Below are 17346 nucleotides of genomic sequence, written 5' to 3' on the forward strand. Positions count from 1 at the left end.
ATAACATTGAGTAGCTATTTATGAAGCAAGGTGATTTGTAGATTAGTTCGTCTCGTTTTTATAGTTAAAAGGAATACAGTTTTTGGCAAAAATGTACTTTTCGTAGCAGGTTTTGCAGAATTAGGTTAAGATTAGGAAAAGGGTTAGCTAAAATGCACAAAAATCTAATTTTGAAACCAAATTTGACAAAAGCTGTATCCCATCTAGACTTGACCCCTTTAATGTCGGTTGCAATATCAGTCCACCCATTGGGCGTGTTCGAACAGACCCCTTTTGTCAAGTCGGTGACCATCGGTGGTAAAAACCCTTTCAAAGTGTTTTGTATTATGGGGATAAAAATGGTCTAACTTCCATCTACATGTCGAATGCATGAACTTTACAAAAATAATGTGATTAAAGGACATGATGTTTTGACTGCCAGTTTCTGCAGTTGGTCTTCACCAACTTCATCCTTCAGCCGGTCTTCACCAACTTCATCCATCGCCTGCACTGTGGGAGGCTCTATTGTCAATCATTAGGGTGTTTTTGTTTGACCCACCTGAACATGACCAAAGACGACTGAAACAGGAACCAACTTTGCTGCGATTCATACAGTGGATATAAACAAATGAATGTGATATTTGAGGCTCTCTCAATGATTGTACACACACGAGTTTAGTTTTTGAGTGTGTGATATGGGGGTCAGAGACATGTTAATTTCGACATTATGAAGAAACTTTTATAAACAATGGCAACACTGCCATGTTCATCTGTACCTTGCTGTTTGAAAACCACACTAGTGTCCGACTTTCGGCTGTCGCAGATGTACCTTCCCCGACTTCACTCCTCGACTTTCATCTACAGTCGGTTGCTTTTCTCTTACCACTCAAACGAGCCCATAGTCATGGATCAGGTTTCACTCTTGCCAAAATAAGACAATGCGTTTCTATGGGCTTATTTTGGACCTAAGCTTGTCGCCTTCCTGCCTTTGGGACAACTCCCATAGTTAGGGTGGAGACAAAAGCATCTCATTATATACAGTTCCCTGATCAGGTGCTGATAATGGCCTTGTTTGAGAGGCTCAAAACCACAATGTATTGTGGGTAAATTGTGACTGACTGATCTACAAATAATAGTGTCATTTATGATTTGTAGATCAGTAAGTCAGTAGTTGTTTTGATGCGCTCGAACACGGCCATTGTAACAGTGTTGCTTCAATCCCTCTACTTACCAAAAGATTAGTGTCTATACATGTTTTCTTTATTTAACCTTAATTTAACTAGACAAGTCAGCTATATGGGAGTAGCCTATTAGCATTCAGAGAGTGAAACACAAATATGTAACATATAGAGCGAGTTTTCCTGCTCTTTTCATTTCCCTCCTATTTTACCCTTATTCATAAGATTCTGTAGCATTCCAGGTAGGATCGTTATATCAATGTGGTTCCTGAGATGACTACGCATTGTGATATGAGCAGATTTGCGCCGAAAATGTGTATCTGGAACGCACCCAGAATCTACGCATTCTACGTTTCTCGACTGTTTACTAGCCATCGGACTACGATTTGGAAACATTGCCTAAAACGGTAGTATTTTATTCACAAAATGACAAAGCTGAAGCTGCTAAATGTGTTTTTAAGTGAGAGATTAGCTGCAGCTGCTAAAGAAATATTTATAGAGGTGGAAAATATTTTAATCGAATACCAGGAAGAAATCACTCGTTCAAAGGCAGAGAATGACCGTCTTCGCGGGCTACTGGACGTCGCGTTCCAGTTTACGCCAGGTTAGGCTGCAGACCCATAGCCTAGAAATGTGACAATGTTTCATCATTATTTTATTTTAAATAATCGTGTAAATGTAATTTAAATACATTTTAACATCCCCTCCATGGTGGTACTGTACGTGCGAATGTCAGAACAGTCCACTGTTATCCACCATATCATTTTTGACTACATATCTTCCTTTTCTTCTCTTCGCTAGCACAACAGCCCATTCAGCTTATAGCCTCTGATGAGGAGGTTTCCCCTAAGCATCAGCAGCACTGTGAACAAGAGTGGAGCCCCAGTCTGGGCCAGGAGGACCCAGAGCCAACACAGTTTAAAGAGGAACATGAGCTCAGGACCAGTCAGTTGGAAGAGCAGTTTCAAGGGCTGGAATCGGATACAGAATCCATATTCACTCCTTCCTGTGTGAAAAGTGACTATAATCAGGATTCGCTTCAGCCCTTAAATCTTTACCAAATTCAAACTGTGGAGGTCGGAGAGGGAAACACTCCGTCGCTCCCCACCAACAGAACTGAAGCAATCAAACCAGAACCCGAAGGAGAGGGCTTTGAAATATCCGAACCAAGCAATCCACAATCCTTCTATGCCATGAATCTAGACAATGCCGAAGCTCAGAGTGAAAATGGTATATATTTCAATGAGATAGACAGTGATGGATTTCCCTCTGAGTTTGAGGTACCACAGCCAAATCAACCGAGGAGTGCCAGGAGAGGGCAAAGAATATGCATAGCAAAGACTGTGAAAAAGAACACTGATGAGAAGCCGTACCAGTGCAACGTCTGTGGGAAAAGTTTTCATCACATGTCCAAACTTAGAACACATCTAAGGGTACACACAGGGGAGAGGCCATTCAGCTGTCCAGAGTGTGGGAAATGTTTCAGCCAGTCTGGTGAAGTCAACAGACACCTTAAAACACACAATCGGCACAGGGCCTATTTATCCGGCCTATGAGGGAGATGCACCCTCTCTTGTGTCGATCTATGAATAAAAAAATTAATAAATAAAGATAGCTGTTTTTTGTTTGAAAACAAGTGTTCTTGCTATTTATTTATAGGGGTGGGAGATATTATGCCTACCATTCCACTCAGTTCAGCAGGACAGCATTTGTTTGTTTGTCCTGTGGCAGTTGAAATAGCATTAGCCCAAATTGACCCCAATTGTTATATAGACTTGTTTACCAATGTACACATGAAATACATTCAGAAACATATTTGGACTTACTCACTCTTGGCACTCATTGGACCCTAAGTGTAGGCCTAATCTCTGTTCATGTTATGGTATGAATACTGTTGCTTAAAACAGAAAATGTGACTATTGTACATTGTCTTTATTGCATATTTTGTGGTGTTTGAACATGTCTGTTTTTCATTGGGGTGTTTCATAGCCATTAGTATTGCTTGACTTGGACTTGCTACGTCAATCTGAAGGCCCTTCAGATCTTGGACCCTGGAGATCACAGGACAGGGCACGGTTGAAAAATGTCCTAAACATTCATTGCACTGCTAGCCAACTGTATTTTAAAACATTTTGGATTTGGAATCAGGGAGATTATCACAGAGATCCTATAAAATCTATGGATTCTAAAGGAATGCTAATCTTATCAAACTGTTTATCGCTCAGTCACACAGACCATGTGTTATGTTGTTCCTGCATTGGTTTACACATGGACATGAACTGTATTTATATTACTGTAGCAAATTTGGGTGGTAGCCTCGACCGGGACTCAAACCCGATTCCAGCGACTGTCAATCCAACACATTAACCGTTACGCCAACTGGGACAAACCTCTTGAATAGGGTTGATAGGTGTTGGGTTAAGGTCACTACACTACCCCCTTCCTTCGGGAGAGCATGTCCCCACACTTCTATGTACCGAGTCCCTCACGTGGATACGCCTCTCCGATGGCCCCACAGGCTTCCATCCTACTTCTGACACTAATGTAGCAAATTTGGGGGGTATCCCCAACCAGGACTTGGTCCAGCCCGGGTCCAGCGACTGTAAAGCCAACACCTTAAATGTTAAAGGGATACTTCAAGATTTTGGCAATGATGCCGTTTATCTACTTCCCCAGACGAACTCGTGGATACCATTTCTATGTCTCAGTAGCTAGGTTTCCAACCAATTGGCAACAGATTTTCATGCGAATATAAAAAAAATATGCAATAAAACAATATGCATATTTTCCCACCAGAGATGTGTTTCCATCAAATTGACTTGTTGCAGATAAAAGGCTGTGCATGATGACGAAGTGCCCATAAAAAACCTATTGCGGTTAAATAAAAAAATGCAAGTTCAAATTGCTTTCCATCGCATTTTCACTGATGGTTTTCTCACAAAAAATGTTATATAGGGAGTGTGCCCACTCTGGTATTGGAACATGCACTCTAGCCCAGAGTTTTCCAAACTCAGTCTTGGCCCCCCCTGGTTGCAGGTTTTGTTTTTTTGCCCTAGCACTACACAGCTAATTCAAGTAACAAACTCACCATCAAGCTTTGGTTATTTGAATCAGCTGTGTAGTGCTAGAGCAAAAAAAATGCACCAATGTTGGGCCCCAGGACCAAGTTTGGGAAACCCTGGGTTAGAGTGCACATATAGCCTACATCCCTTATACTCAACTCTGGACATTGAAGCCAGTTCCACTGCATTTTTTCATTGTTCCCCTCTAGTCAGGGACTGATTTATACCTGTGACACCAGGTGTGTGCAATTAATTATCAGATAGAACAGAAAACTAGCAGGCTCTGGACCTCATAGGGTAAGAGTTGACTACCCCTGGCCTACATGATGAGATTATTATGGACAAACGAGTGAGATTATTTTTATTTGTCAAATGGCAGCCAAGTATGAATGATTATGTCATGAGAATAATCCCCACGATATTTATTGGAAAGGAGCATCAAGTTTATCACCTTGCACTTTCAACACCCTGTGAAGTTCATCATTTATTAAATCTGTAGTTTAATAAACTGCATGATTTCCCAACATAGTAGTGGTAGATGTCATCGCCTTCAATATGATGGTTACTATATAAATATGTGCACATAAGTGTTTACACAAACATTTGTCGCATAATACATATTACAGACACAAAAAGATCGCACCTTGACTAGAATATTTTGTATTGTCAACATTTGGAAAGTTTCCCAAAAAAATGATTCTATCTGGCCTGTCATGACATGTTTTATCCGACATATACTTTACTCGCGTAAAAAGTTTGGATGGAAACCTGGTCTGTGTCCAGTATGAAGGAAGTTGAAGGTACTTTCACGAGCCAATGCTAACTAGCGTTAATGCCTAGCAAATACACATAGACTTCCAGTCAAATGCTATTTTGCAACTTCCTTCAAAGTGAACGTAGAGACACAAATAGCATCCACGAGTTCATCCGACTCTGGGGAAGCAGATAAAGGGACTCATTGCCACAATCCAGAAGTATCCCTTTAAGCCAAGAGGTCGCTAGGCATTGGGTTGTGGCTACATTATAAACATTACAACACATTTTCAAATGGAACAAGAATGGGCAGATCAGGGCCCAAATGACTGCAACTGGTTCGAATTTCAAGTAAATATGCCCTTTCTCTTTAAGAACAAGTTGCCCGTTCAGTAGGTGGCGACAATACATCAATAGGTGTATTCTGCCATAAAACCTTAAAGAAGAAGAACAAGTTGTTTGTCACGTGTGCTTATGCAGTTTAGAAAGTTTGACAGTAGTTTTACAACGTCAGCTAACCTAGCGGTGTGTTTAGCTGTTTTCTGCTGCCGTTCAGTCGAATGTAATTAAGGTTCACCCCTTTACAATATTTGTACGTTTGGGAGAATATAGGGTTTCTTCCGGTATAGCGAACTGCTTAAAATCGAACATGGAAGTTGTTCAGGTAAGTCGGTTGACACGAGTTTTCGTTATATTAGCTAACAGTTAACGTTAGCTAGTGAAGGGGACCAACATTCGTGACATTTTATTGTTGGGAGCTAACTTGCTGCCTACTTCTACTAATTAAAAAATACATGAAAAATACATCTCGCTTGACCACCTTCATGATTCAGATGTTCTTTTTTCTCTTCCAATTTAAGAAACTTCTGTCGGGATTCAATCTTGACCTGGGACCTTTGAAAGAACCTCTGGGATTTATTCGGATTCTAGAATGGGTAAGATACCCTCTTAATCCTTTTAGAGGATTTCGCCAAAATGTAATGTTGCAACCCATTGCTATGTCTATTGTCTCGCAATTGTCACATACACTACACTTACTAGCTACGTTAATTAACTAGCTAGTTTGTCATGTTCTTGGTTAATGTTGCGCGCTAGTTAGTCAGCTAGCTACTTGTTTTTTGGTAGTTTAATTTCGGGGTAATGTTAGAAGTGTATTGATGCAGATAGCTACCAAATGATCTAGTACACTAACGTTAGTTAGCCCAACCTCCAAGGCATATGATAGCTAGATTTCCTCGGCAACACCCTTTTCAACGATTGTCTATTTAGTTACGACTCATAGCTACAACAATTGGATCAGTGACTGACAAGTCACTCTTCAAGATGATCATACAAGTGTTTTTTTTCTATTCACATTTATTTAACCAGTTGAGATCCAGTTCTCATTTACATCTGCGACCTGGCCAAGATAAAGCAAAGGAGTGCGACAAAAACTGTTTATGTGTAACTAACGTACAGTCAATAACACAATAGAAAAATCAATGTACAGTGTGTGCAAATGTAGAAAAGTAGGGAGGTAAGGCAATGAATAGGCCATAGAAGCAAAGTAATTACAATTTAGCATTAACACTGGAGTGATAGATGTGCAAGTAGAGATACTGGGGTGCAAAAGAGCAAGAAGATAAATAACAATATGGGGATGAGGTAGTTGGGTGTGCTATTTACAGATTGGCAGCGTACAGTGATTGGTAAGCTGCTCTGACAGCTGATGCTTAAAGTTCCAGTCATTGGCAGCAGAGAACTGGAAGGAAATGCATCCAAAGGTGTTGGCTTTGGGGATGACCAGTGAAATATACCTGCTGGAGTGTGTGCTATGGGTGGGTGTTGCTATGGTGACCAGTGAGCTGAGATAAGGTGGGGCTTTACCTAGAAAATACTTATAGATGACCTGGAGCCAGTGGGATTGGCGACGAATATGTAGCGAGGGCCAGCCAACGAGAGCATACAGGTCGCAGTGATGGGTAGTATATGGAGCTTTGGTGACAAAACGGATGGCACTGTGATGGACTACATCCAATTTGCTGAATAGAATGTTGTAGGCTATTTTGTAAAGGTTTTGTTGCGAAATAGGAAGCTGACTCTAGATTGAATTTGACTGGAGATGCTTAATGTGAGTCTGGAGGGAGAGTTTTGTCTAACCAGACACTTAAATATTTGTAGTTGTCCACATATTCTAAGTCAGAACCGTCCAGAGTAGTGATGCTAGTCGGGCGGGCGGGTGCGGGCAGCAATCGGTTGAAGAGCATGCATTTAGTTTTACCAGCATTTAAAAGCAGTTGGAGGCCACGGAAGGAGTGTTGTATGGCATTGAAGCTCGTTTAGAGGTTTGTTAACACGGTGTCCAAAGAAGGTCCAGATGTATACAGAATGGTGTCGTCTGCGTAGAGGTGGATCAGAGAATCACCAACAACAAGAGCGACATCATTGATGTATACAGAGAAAAGAGTCGGCCCAAGAATTGAACCCTGTGGCACCCCCATAGAGACTGCAAGAAGTCCGGACAACAGGCCCTCCGATTTGACACACACACAAGCGGGGGGGGCTTGGGCAAGTTGCTGCAGGGGGTGCAGAGTTGTTTGCCGGGGTAGGGGTAGCCATGTGGAAAGCTTGGCCAGCCGTTGAAAAATGCTCATTGAAATTATCGTAGATTTAACGGTGGTGACAGTATTTCCTAGCCTCAGTGCAGTGGGCAGCTGGGAGGAGGTGCTCTTATACTCCATGGACTTTAGTGTCCCAAAACTTTTTGGATGTAGTGCTACAGGATGCACATTTCTGTTTTGAAAAAGCAAGCCTTTGCTTTCCTAACTGACTGTGTATATTGGTTCTTGACTTCCCTGAAAAGTTGCATATTGTGCGGGCTATTCGATGCTTATGCAGAACGCCACAGGAGGATTTTGTGCTGGTCAAGGGCAGTCAAGTCTGTGGTGAACCAAGGGCTATATCTGTTCTTAGTTCTACATTTTTTTTTTAATGGGGCATGCTTATTTAAGATGACGAGGAAAGCACTTTTAAAGAGCAACCAGGCATCCTCTACTGACGGGATGAGGTCAATATCCTTCCAGGATACCCGGGCCAGGTCGATTAGAATGGCCTGCTCGCTGAAGTGTTTTAGGGAGCGTTTGACCGCGGACCCATTACGGACGCAGGCAGTGATCGCTGAGATCCTGGTTGGAGACAGCATAGGTGTATTTGGAGGGCAAGTTGGTCAGAATGATATCTAAGAGGGTGCCCATGGTTACGGATTTAGGGTTGTACCTGGTAGGTTCCTTGATAATTTGTGTGAGATTGAGGGCATCTAGCTTAGATTGTAGGATGGCCGGGATGTTAAGCATATCCCAGTTTAGGTCACCTAACAGTACGAGCTCTGAAGATAAATGGCGGGCAATCAATTCACATTTGGTGTCCAGGGCACAGCTGGGGGCTGAGTGGGGTGTATAACAAGAGGCAACGGTGAGAGACTTGTTTCTGGAAAGGTTGATTTAAAAAAATAAATAAAAATAAAAGTAGAAGCTTGAGGAGTTTGGGCACAGACCTGGATAGTATGACAGCCTTCAGAGTTCTATCTCTGCAGTAGATTGCAACTCCGCCCCCTTTGGCAGTTCTATCTTGTCGGAAAATGTTGTAGTTGGGGATGGAAATTTCAGGATTTTTGGTAGCCTTCCTAAGCCAGGTTTTAGACAAGGCCAGGACTTCAGGGTTGGCGGCGTGTGCTAAAGCATTGAATAAAACCAACTTAGGGAGGAGGCTTCTGATGTTAACATGCATGAAACCAAGGCATTTACGGTTACAGAAGTCAACAAATGAGAGCACCTGGGGAATGGGAGTGATGCTGCAGGGCCTGGGTTAACCTCTACGTCACCAGAGGAGGAGTAGGATAAGGGTACGGCTAATGGCTATAAGAACTGGTCGTCTAGTGCGTTTGGAACAAAGAGTAAAAGGAGCAGATTTCTGGGCGTGGAAGAATAGATTCAAGGCATAATGTATGGTAGGATGTGAGTACAGTGGAGATAAACCTAGGCATTGAGTGACGATGAGAGAGGTTTTGTCTCTAGAGGCACCAGTTAAGCCAGGTGAGGTCACCGCATGTGTTGGGGGTGGGACAAAAGGCGTATTGGGCAGGGCTGGGTGCTCTACTGTGAACTAAGACAATCACTAACCAAAACAGCAATAGACGAGGCATATTGACATTAGGGAGAGGCATGTGTAGCTGAGTGATCATAGTGTCCAATGAGTAGCAATGGGTGATTCAGTAGTCGCTACTACGCTAGGCGAGCTGGAGATAAGGCGATTCAGACAGCTAGCAGATGGGCTTTCGGCGACATCACAATGGAAGAGCCTGTTGAAACCACCTCGGACGATTACGTCGGCAGATCAGTCGTGAGGGATCGGCGGGGCTCCGTGTCGGCAGCGAAGGGTCCAGGCCAATTGGCAAAAGCGGTATTGTAGCCCAAGAATTAGCTGGTGGACCTCTTCGGCAAGCCGGGAGATGGGCCTAGCTCGAGGCTAGCTCAAGGCTAACTGGTGCTTGCTTCGGGACAGATGTTAGCCAGGAGTAGCCACTCGGATTGCAGCTAGCTAGCTGCGATGATCCGGTGTAAAGGTTCAAAGCATGCGGTAGGACTCCAGAGGTGTGGTTGTTTTTTCTCTGTGCGATATGCTCTGGGTTGAGATGATCGTACAAGTATAAGTAAGGTTCTTCGGTTGTTACAGTAGTTATTATACACTACATGACCAAAAGTATATAGAGTTGGTCCCCCCCTTTTGATGCTATAGCAGCCTTCACTCTTCTGGGAAGGCTTTCCACTAGATGTTGGAACATTGCTGCTGGGACTTGCTTAACTTGTGCCATGAGCATTAGTGAGGTTGGGCACTGATGTTGGGCGATTAGGCCTGGCTCGCAGTTGGCATTCTGATTCATCCCAAAGGTGTTTGATGGGGTTAAGGGTCAGGGCTCTGTGCTGGACAGTCAGGTTCTTCCACACCTTGATTTGTGCACGGGGGCATTGTCATGCCGAAACAGGAAAGGGCCTTCCCCAAACTGTTGCCACAAAGTTGGAAGCACAGAATTGTCTAGAATGTAATTGTATGCTGTAGTGTAAACATTTCCCTTCACTGGAACTAAGAGGCCTAGCCCAAACCATGAAAAACAGCCACAGACCATTATTACTCCACCACCAAACTTCACAGTTGGCTGTATGCGTTGGTCCAGGTAGAATTTTCCTGGCATCCGCCAAACCCAGATTAGTCTGTCGACCTTCCAGATAGGGAAGCGTGATTCATCACTCCACAGAAAGCATTTCCACTGCTCCAGACTCCAATGGCGGCATGCTTTGCAGCAATCCAGCCGACACTTTGCATTGTGATCTTAGATTTGTGTGCGGCTGCTCTGCTATGGAAACCATTTAATGAAGCTCCCGACAAACAGTTATTGTGTTGCCGTTGCTTCCAGGAGCAGTTTGGATCTCGTAGTGAGGACTAGGGTTGCACATTTTGGGGGAATACTCAGAGGTGGAATCATTCCGTGGGAATTAATGGAAATGTATTCAAATTAATATTAATACAATTTTAAATATATATTTATCATATGGAGACACATAAACCTTTTACTTTATCATAAGTAGACATAATTGCAAATGATTAAATCTTTCCAATAGAAAGAAAAAAAATGGAGTTATGAATTGAACCTTAATTAAATGAGTTGACTCTTCACATGGGATGATTTCACTGAACAACAAAAGGGAATATTGAATGATCCGTCACATCTCCCAAAAACGTTTTCAGCATACATCAGTAAAATGAGTCTAGAAACTAAAGCTTTGGTTGTCTTCCTCTCGGGCTTCCAAGTCTTCTCCCTGGACCTCCTCAATGTCCACCTCTTGAACATCAGACTCTTGAGGCCTCCTCTTCATTGTCACATTGCCAACCTTGTTGAGGATGGCTCGTTGTCAGGCTCAAAAACCTCATTTGCCCGGATGGCCACCAATTTTTCATCCCTTGTATTGGTTAGCCTGTTGCGTGCTTTGGTGTGTGTGTTCCCAAACAAGGACAAGTTGTGCTCTGATGCGGCTGATGTTGGTGGGATTTGGAGGATGATGGAGGCAACAGGGGAAAGAGCCTCAGATCCACAAAGTTCCTTCCACCAGGTGGCTGATGAGATATGTTGGCATGTCTGCCATATTGCATCTCCATCCCAAAGCCCTCGCTTGGAAGTGTACTTCGCCAGACTGCCAAGAACCTTGCCCTCATCCAGGCCAAGGTGGTGAGAAACGGTAGTGATGACACCATAGGCCTTGTTGATCTCTGCACCAGACAGGATGCTCTTGTCAGCATACTTGGGGTTCAACATGTACGCTGCGGCGTGTATGGGCTTCAGGCAGAAGTCTTCACGCTTCTTGATGTATTTCAGAACTGCAGTTTCCTCTGCTTGGAGCAACAGTGAAGTGGACAGGGCAGTAAGGATTTCTTATCTTACATCTGCAAGCAGTATCTGAACATCAGACAGGATGGCATTGTCTCCCTCAATCCGTGCAATGGCTACTGCTGTAGGTTTCAGGCTGCTTACTACTCCCTCCCAAAATACATCATCCAGGAGGATCCTCTTGATGGGGCAGTCCATATTGGCAGACTGTGATATGGCCATTTCTTGGAGAGACTCCTTCCCCTCCCAGGAGACTGTCGAACATGATGACAACACCACCCCTGCGGGTGTTGCTGGGCAGCTTCAATGTGGTGCTCTTCTCACTTTGCTTAGTGAGGTAGATTGCTGTTAACTTGTTGACCCTTCACATACCTAATCATTTCCTTGGCTGAGCAGCACAGCCAATGGGTGTGATGTGAGGGTAGGACTCCTCTACTTTACACCAAGCAGCCTTTATGTTCGCAGCATTGTCTGTCACCAGTCCAAATGCCTTCAGCTCATCTGCAATGAAGAGACCAGTGTGTCTGTCCCTTATGTCTGTGCTCTTGTAGAATACTGGTTGAGGGGTGGGGATGATGTAGTTAATTATTCCTTGCCCACGAACATTCGACCACCCATCAGAGATGATTGCAGTAGTCTGCTTTCTCTATGATTTGCTTGACCTTCACTTGAACTCTGAACTTTGCATCCAGCAAATGAGTAGATAAAGCATGTCTGGTAGGAGGGGTGTGTCATGACGAGGCCCTTTCTGGGTATAGATCATGGCTTCTCACTCTCTCCTACACCCAGGTTCTGTTATCTCAGGTTGTAAATTCCTGGCGCATACTCTCCCCCTTTTCATGCAGTATGGCAAGAGAGCGAGTTCCACAGTAGAACAAAGGAACTCCCACCAAATTCTACTACATTACAGAATTTGAGACTGGAACAATATCCATATTTTGGAGAATGTGTAAACGGTCGGTGGAGAAGCCAGCTACGACCCGGTCCGTTTTGTTTCATGTTTGTGACCTCATGAAAGACAATTACAGACACATTACCCTATATCTGTTTATACAGGTGCCTCCGTTATGCGGTTTGCATCTAATTATTGTGTAAAATGAATGAGCCTTTAATGTTAGTTCAACTTTAAAGGGAATTACAATTCTCCAAGTCATTGGCCACGCCCCCGTGAGCACAGACATGATCAGGCGTCATAGAACCGCTTTTTCTACTGTTACGAATAAAAGCCCCTCCTGAGGAAATCCTTTTCAGACCACGCAAACCTCAGTGTAAACTGAGGTGGCACAGGTTTGAATACCAAGACTGAGCAAACCAACAGCGTGAGCTGTTATTGAATTCCTAACCATACCACATGGAGCATTGGCTACACGGCTGGAAATGATTAACCTGTTGGTGAATGGTGTCTGAGTATAACAGAACTCATATGGCAGGCAAAAACCTGAGAAGATTCCAAACAGGAAGTACCCTCTCTGACCATTCCTTGGGCTTCTTGGCTCTGTTTATTGAACATTTAGGATCTTTGCTGTAATGTGACACTTCCTACGGCTCCCATAGGCTCTCAGAACCCGGGAAAAAGCTGAATGATGTAATTCCAGCCGCTGGCTAAAAAACTTTAGCGCGTTTGGATGGTGGTCGATCAGAGGGCCATCAGACTGAAGCTCGTGCACGAGGGGATCCCATGCTTTTACTTTCTCTCTCTTTGAACGTAAACACGCTTTCCCGGTCGGAATATTATCACTTTTTTATGATAAAAATGGCATAAAAATGTATTTTTAAACAGCGGTTGACATGCTTCGAAGTACGGTAATGGAATATTTAGAATTTTTTTTGTCACGAAACGCGTCGGGCGCGTAACCCTTATTTACCCTTTCGGATAGTGTCTTGAACGCACGAATAAAACGCCGCTATTTGGATATAACAATGGATTATTTGGGACCAAACCAACATTTGTTATTGAAGTAGAAGTCCTGGGAGTGCATTCTGACGAAGAACAGCAAAGGTAATAACATTTTTCTTATAGTAAATCTGACTTTGGTGAGTGCTAAACTTGCTGGGTGTCTAAATAGCTAGCCCTGTGATGCCGGGCTATCTACTTAGCTTTTCGGTGAAAGCACATTTTGCAATATTCTATTTTAAAATCGGACATAGCGATTGCATATAGGAGTTCTGTATCTATAATTCTTAAAATAATTGTTTTTTGTGAACGTTTATCATGAGTAATTTAGTAAATTCACCGGAAGTGTTCGGTGGGAATGCTAGTCACATGCTAGTCACATGCTAATGTAAAAAGCTGGTTTTTGATATAAATATGAACTTGATTGAACAGACATGCATGTAGTGTATAACATAATGTCCTAAGATTGTCATCTGATGAAGATCATCAAAGGTTAGTGCTGCATTTAGCTGTGGTTTGGGTTTATGTGACATTATATGCTAGCTTGAAAAATGGGTGTCTGATTATTTCTGGCTGGGTACTCTGCTGACATAATCTAATGTTTTGCTTTCGCTGTAAAGCCTTTTGAAATCGGACAGTGTGGTTAGATTAACGAGAGTCTTGTCTTTAAAATGGTGTAAAATAGTCATATGTTTGAGAAATTGAAGTAATAGCATTTTTAAGGTATTTGAATAACGCGCCACGGGATTCCACTGGCTGTTGAGTAGCCCAGAGAGGTTAAACTCAGACTATCGATCCCTACAGAATAAGAGCAAATCTTAGATACTGTCACGTTGCGTCAATTCGAATCTGGTATTAGGATATAAACAAACCATGCAACTTAGTTTTGCAATGATTATTTAATTCATAAATAGAATGATAGTACAAATGGAAAATGTGATGTTCGTATACGGTCTCGCTGTGACACCACGCAGGGCAGACAGAGAAGAGAGCGACACATCCTATTGTTCTCGCTTATATACTCTGACAGAGATAGTTCCCGCTCAATGCTGGCCGGTCAGAGGGAGGAGGAGCGTGGTTTAAACTTGCTCCTCGTATCGTCGGCGTGCAGGCTGGTCCCAGCCTAGTGACGCACTTCCTGTCGCCGGTTGTAGTTCTTCTTGTCTTCAGCAGTTGATTTATCCGTAGTTTATATACTTAATATTGTAGCATAGCTTCCCCGGTATATTATAAAGGTTATGCATACAAATAGCCAGTTCAACCCTAACAATACTAATTACTAGTCTGCAGCTAGAAATGATGTAAATCTGGAATGCGAATATCGACAACTGCTGAAACATCTATTCTATGAGAACATTTCTGAATGGTCCTCTGAAGTATTCATTATAACTACGAAAGACTTTGATCTTCAGGGAAACGGAGAGAGAAAGAGACGCGGATGAACTGACTCTCCAGCAGACAGATTGACGATTCCAACAGAGATCACGACGACACATGGACGCAAATATATAGCAATTATTCCCGAATGAGTGGGCGTTGATGTGCAAAGGATTAGCAATTCAATTAATAAAATTAGCAACTGTTTATAGTGATCCTTTCCTGCTCTCTCTGTCCACACCCACTTCCCTTTGTCCACCAAGCCGTCATATCGGCTTAGCCCACTAGGGAATTTTCCCTATCCTTGTTAGTAACATATCTACTGTTAGTTTATGCATAAATGTGATTAGTTAGTTAGTAAATAAATGATTAAGCCAATTGGTGTATGGATGATTCATAGTAAAGGCTGACTTTGTGCAGATAACCAACAATTTACAACATTTGGAATGAGACTAACGTGAGGTAAAGATTAATTAATTAGAAGACTAATTGATCAGATATTAAAATATCTGTGGATTTTCCTTGGTGCCCCGACTTCCTATAACTACATTTACATGATTAGTTTAATCACGTAGTAATAATTGGAGAAAAAGTCTTCACTTTTTAATGATGCCAAAGACACGACAGGTGTATGCTGGGCAAAGAACATTTCAGAAATATATATTCCAATACACATTGCCTGTGAGCATCAGAGGTGAACCAGTTGCATACACAGCTCGAGCAAGACATTCATCAGCATTTCACTCACTACGTTCTTCCATTGAGTCAAAAAAAACTTCTGATTCCAGGAGGACCATGAGCTGTTGCTATCGATAAGGTGTCTGATTCATCATTTTCACCTCGACTAGAAGTAGAGGGACTTTTGTCAGAGGTTGCTTGTTGTGAGCGCTGAGGGAACTTTATGCACTTGGCCAGATGATTCTGCCTCTTTGTTGCATTCTTCACATATGATTTGGCACAGTATTTGCAAATGTACACAGCTTTTCCTTCTACATTATCTGCAGTAAAATGTCTCCACACATCAGATAGTGCCTGTGGCATTTTCCTGTAAAGATTAGGGAAAAAATGACTAAGAACCCTAAATACAATTCCATGTACAGATAAATAGTTAAGCAGTTAGATTAAACAACTCCTTTGTAAGATAAATGAAACGTGTATGGAAACAGGTGAATTAACACCATTAGCAGGCTCAACAAGCTAAAACTAACTAGCAGAAATTAACAAGTTAGAAATGATTTAAACAGACTTTGCTGTAGGCTACTATTTACTAGTTAACAAAAGATCATGTATGTCATAAAATATATTACCCCCCCATCCAGTATTGTAATCAAAACTTAGCAGAAAGCATGTAGTCCTTGGCTCAGACAGTGTAGTGTGGGCTCAATAGCTTCTCATAGTGTGCATGATCTTGACAATTAGCTGTACATGTGATGGACGAATGCACTGTGCATGCAGTGGGTTGCAATTCCATTGACTGGGAATAGTTCGACCAAAATATGCCACAAGACCTAGAATTGCCTCATGTGGATCCAACATAAAAGGTTCACTGTTATAAGCTAACTTTTTTATGCTGAATTTAAGAAAAATTCTGCAAATTCCTGGGCTTAACTACCCATGGAAAAATTCCGGAAATTGACCGGAAAGTTTCCGACCCTTTGCAACCCTAGTAAGGACAGATGATTTTTACACTTGAGCACTGTCCCGTTCTATGAGCTTTTTGCTTACCATTTCGCGGCTGAGCTGTTGTGCTCCTAGACATTTACACTTCACAATAACAGCACTTACAGTTGACCAGGGCAGCTCTAGCAGGGCAGAAATTTGACAAACTGACTTGTTGGAAAGGTGGCATCCTATGATGGTGCCACTTTCAAAGTCAATGAGCTATTCAGTTAGGCCATTCAATTGCCAACGTTTGTCTATGGAGATTGCATGGCTGTGTGCTCGTTTTTATGTCTGCAACGACTGTGGCAGAAATAGCCAAATCCACTAATTTGATGTGGTGGCCACACTTTTGTGTTCAAAATATTCCATTATAGATATTAAATATCAAAATATTCCATTATAGATATTAAATATTAAAATATTCCATTACCGTACTTCAAAGCATGTCAAACACTGTTTAAAATAACATTTTATGCAATTTTTCTCGTAAAAAAGCGATAATATTCCAACCGGGAGACGTCCTTTCCGTTCAAAGACTCAAAATCTAAATTGGACTCTTCACGTGCGCCCCAGTCTCATTGTTCTCAGATCGACCACTATCAAAATGCGCTACTGTTTTTCAGCCATGGGCTGCAAAGTCATCATTCAACGTTCTGGCGCCTTCTGAGAGCCTATAAGAGCCTTAGAAAGTGTCACGTTACAGCAGAGATCCTTTGTTTTCAATAAAGAGAGTGTAGAAGGCCAAGAAATGGTCAGAGAGGGCACTTCCTGTACAGAATCTTCTCAGGTTTTTGCCTGACATATGAGTTCTGTTATACTCAGACACCATTCAACAGTTTTAGAAACTTTAGGGTGTTTTCTATCCAAATCAAACAATTATATGCATATTCTAGTTTCTGGGCAGTAGTAATAACTAGATTAAATCGGGTACGTTTTTTTTTTATCCGGCCGTGCAAATACTGCCCCCTATCCCCAACAGGATAACAGAACTCGTATGGCAGGCCAAAACCTGAGAAGATTCCA

General features: G+C 42.4%; 2 protein-coding genes across 2 annotated transcripts in view; both read left to right on the forward strand.

Moving 5' to 3' along the window:
* The first annotated feature begins 1469 nt into the window (after positions 1–1469).
* On the forward strand, positions 1470–3070 carry LOC115150269 (zinc finger protein 184). Its single transcript, XM_029693377.1, has 2 exons — positions 1470–1761; positions 1959–3070. Exons 1-2 carry the CDS (start codon positions 1584–1586, stop codon positions 2711–2713), a joined length of 933 nt encoding a protein of 310 aa, XP_029549237.1. The 5' UTR covers positions 1470–1583; the 3' UTR covers positions 2714–3070.
* Positions 3071–5385: 2315 nt separating this feature from the next.
* The window catches only part of LOC115150270 (synaptophysin-like protein 1), a 42407-nt gene continuing 30446 nt past the window's right edge, over positions 5386–17346 (forward strand). Inside the window, exons 1-2 of the mRNA XM_029693378.1 lie at positions 5386–5636; positions 5833–5907. Of these exons, the coding sequence (XP_029549238.1) occupies positions 5622–5636; positions 5833–5907 (90 nt within the window). The 5' untranslated portion in view covers positions 5386–5621. The remainder of the gene's footprint in view (positions 5637–5832; positions 5908–17346) is intronic.

The sequence above is a fragment of the Salmo trutta genome, chromosome 16 (genome assembly GCF_901001165.1).
Source record: "Salmo trutta chromosome 16, fSalTru1.1, whole genome shotgun sequence".
Lineage (NCBI taxonomy): Eukaryota > Metazoa > Chordata > Actinopteri > Salmoniformes > Salmonidae > Salmo > Salmo trutta.

What these genes read in the sequence shown, in the direction of transcription:
- LOC115150269 (XM_029693377.1), top strand. Translation starts at nt 1,584, where the DNA reads ATGACAAAGCTGAAGCTGCTAAATGTGTTTTTAAGTGAGAGATTAGCT. An exon ending in CGCGTTCCAGTTTACGCCAG is followed by an intron (nt 1,762 to 1,958) that starts GTTAGGCTGCAG and finishes TCTCTTCGCTAG; the next exon opens with CACAACAGCCCATTCAGCTT.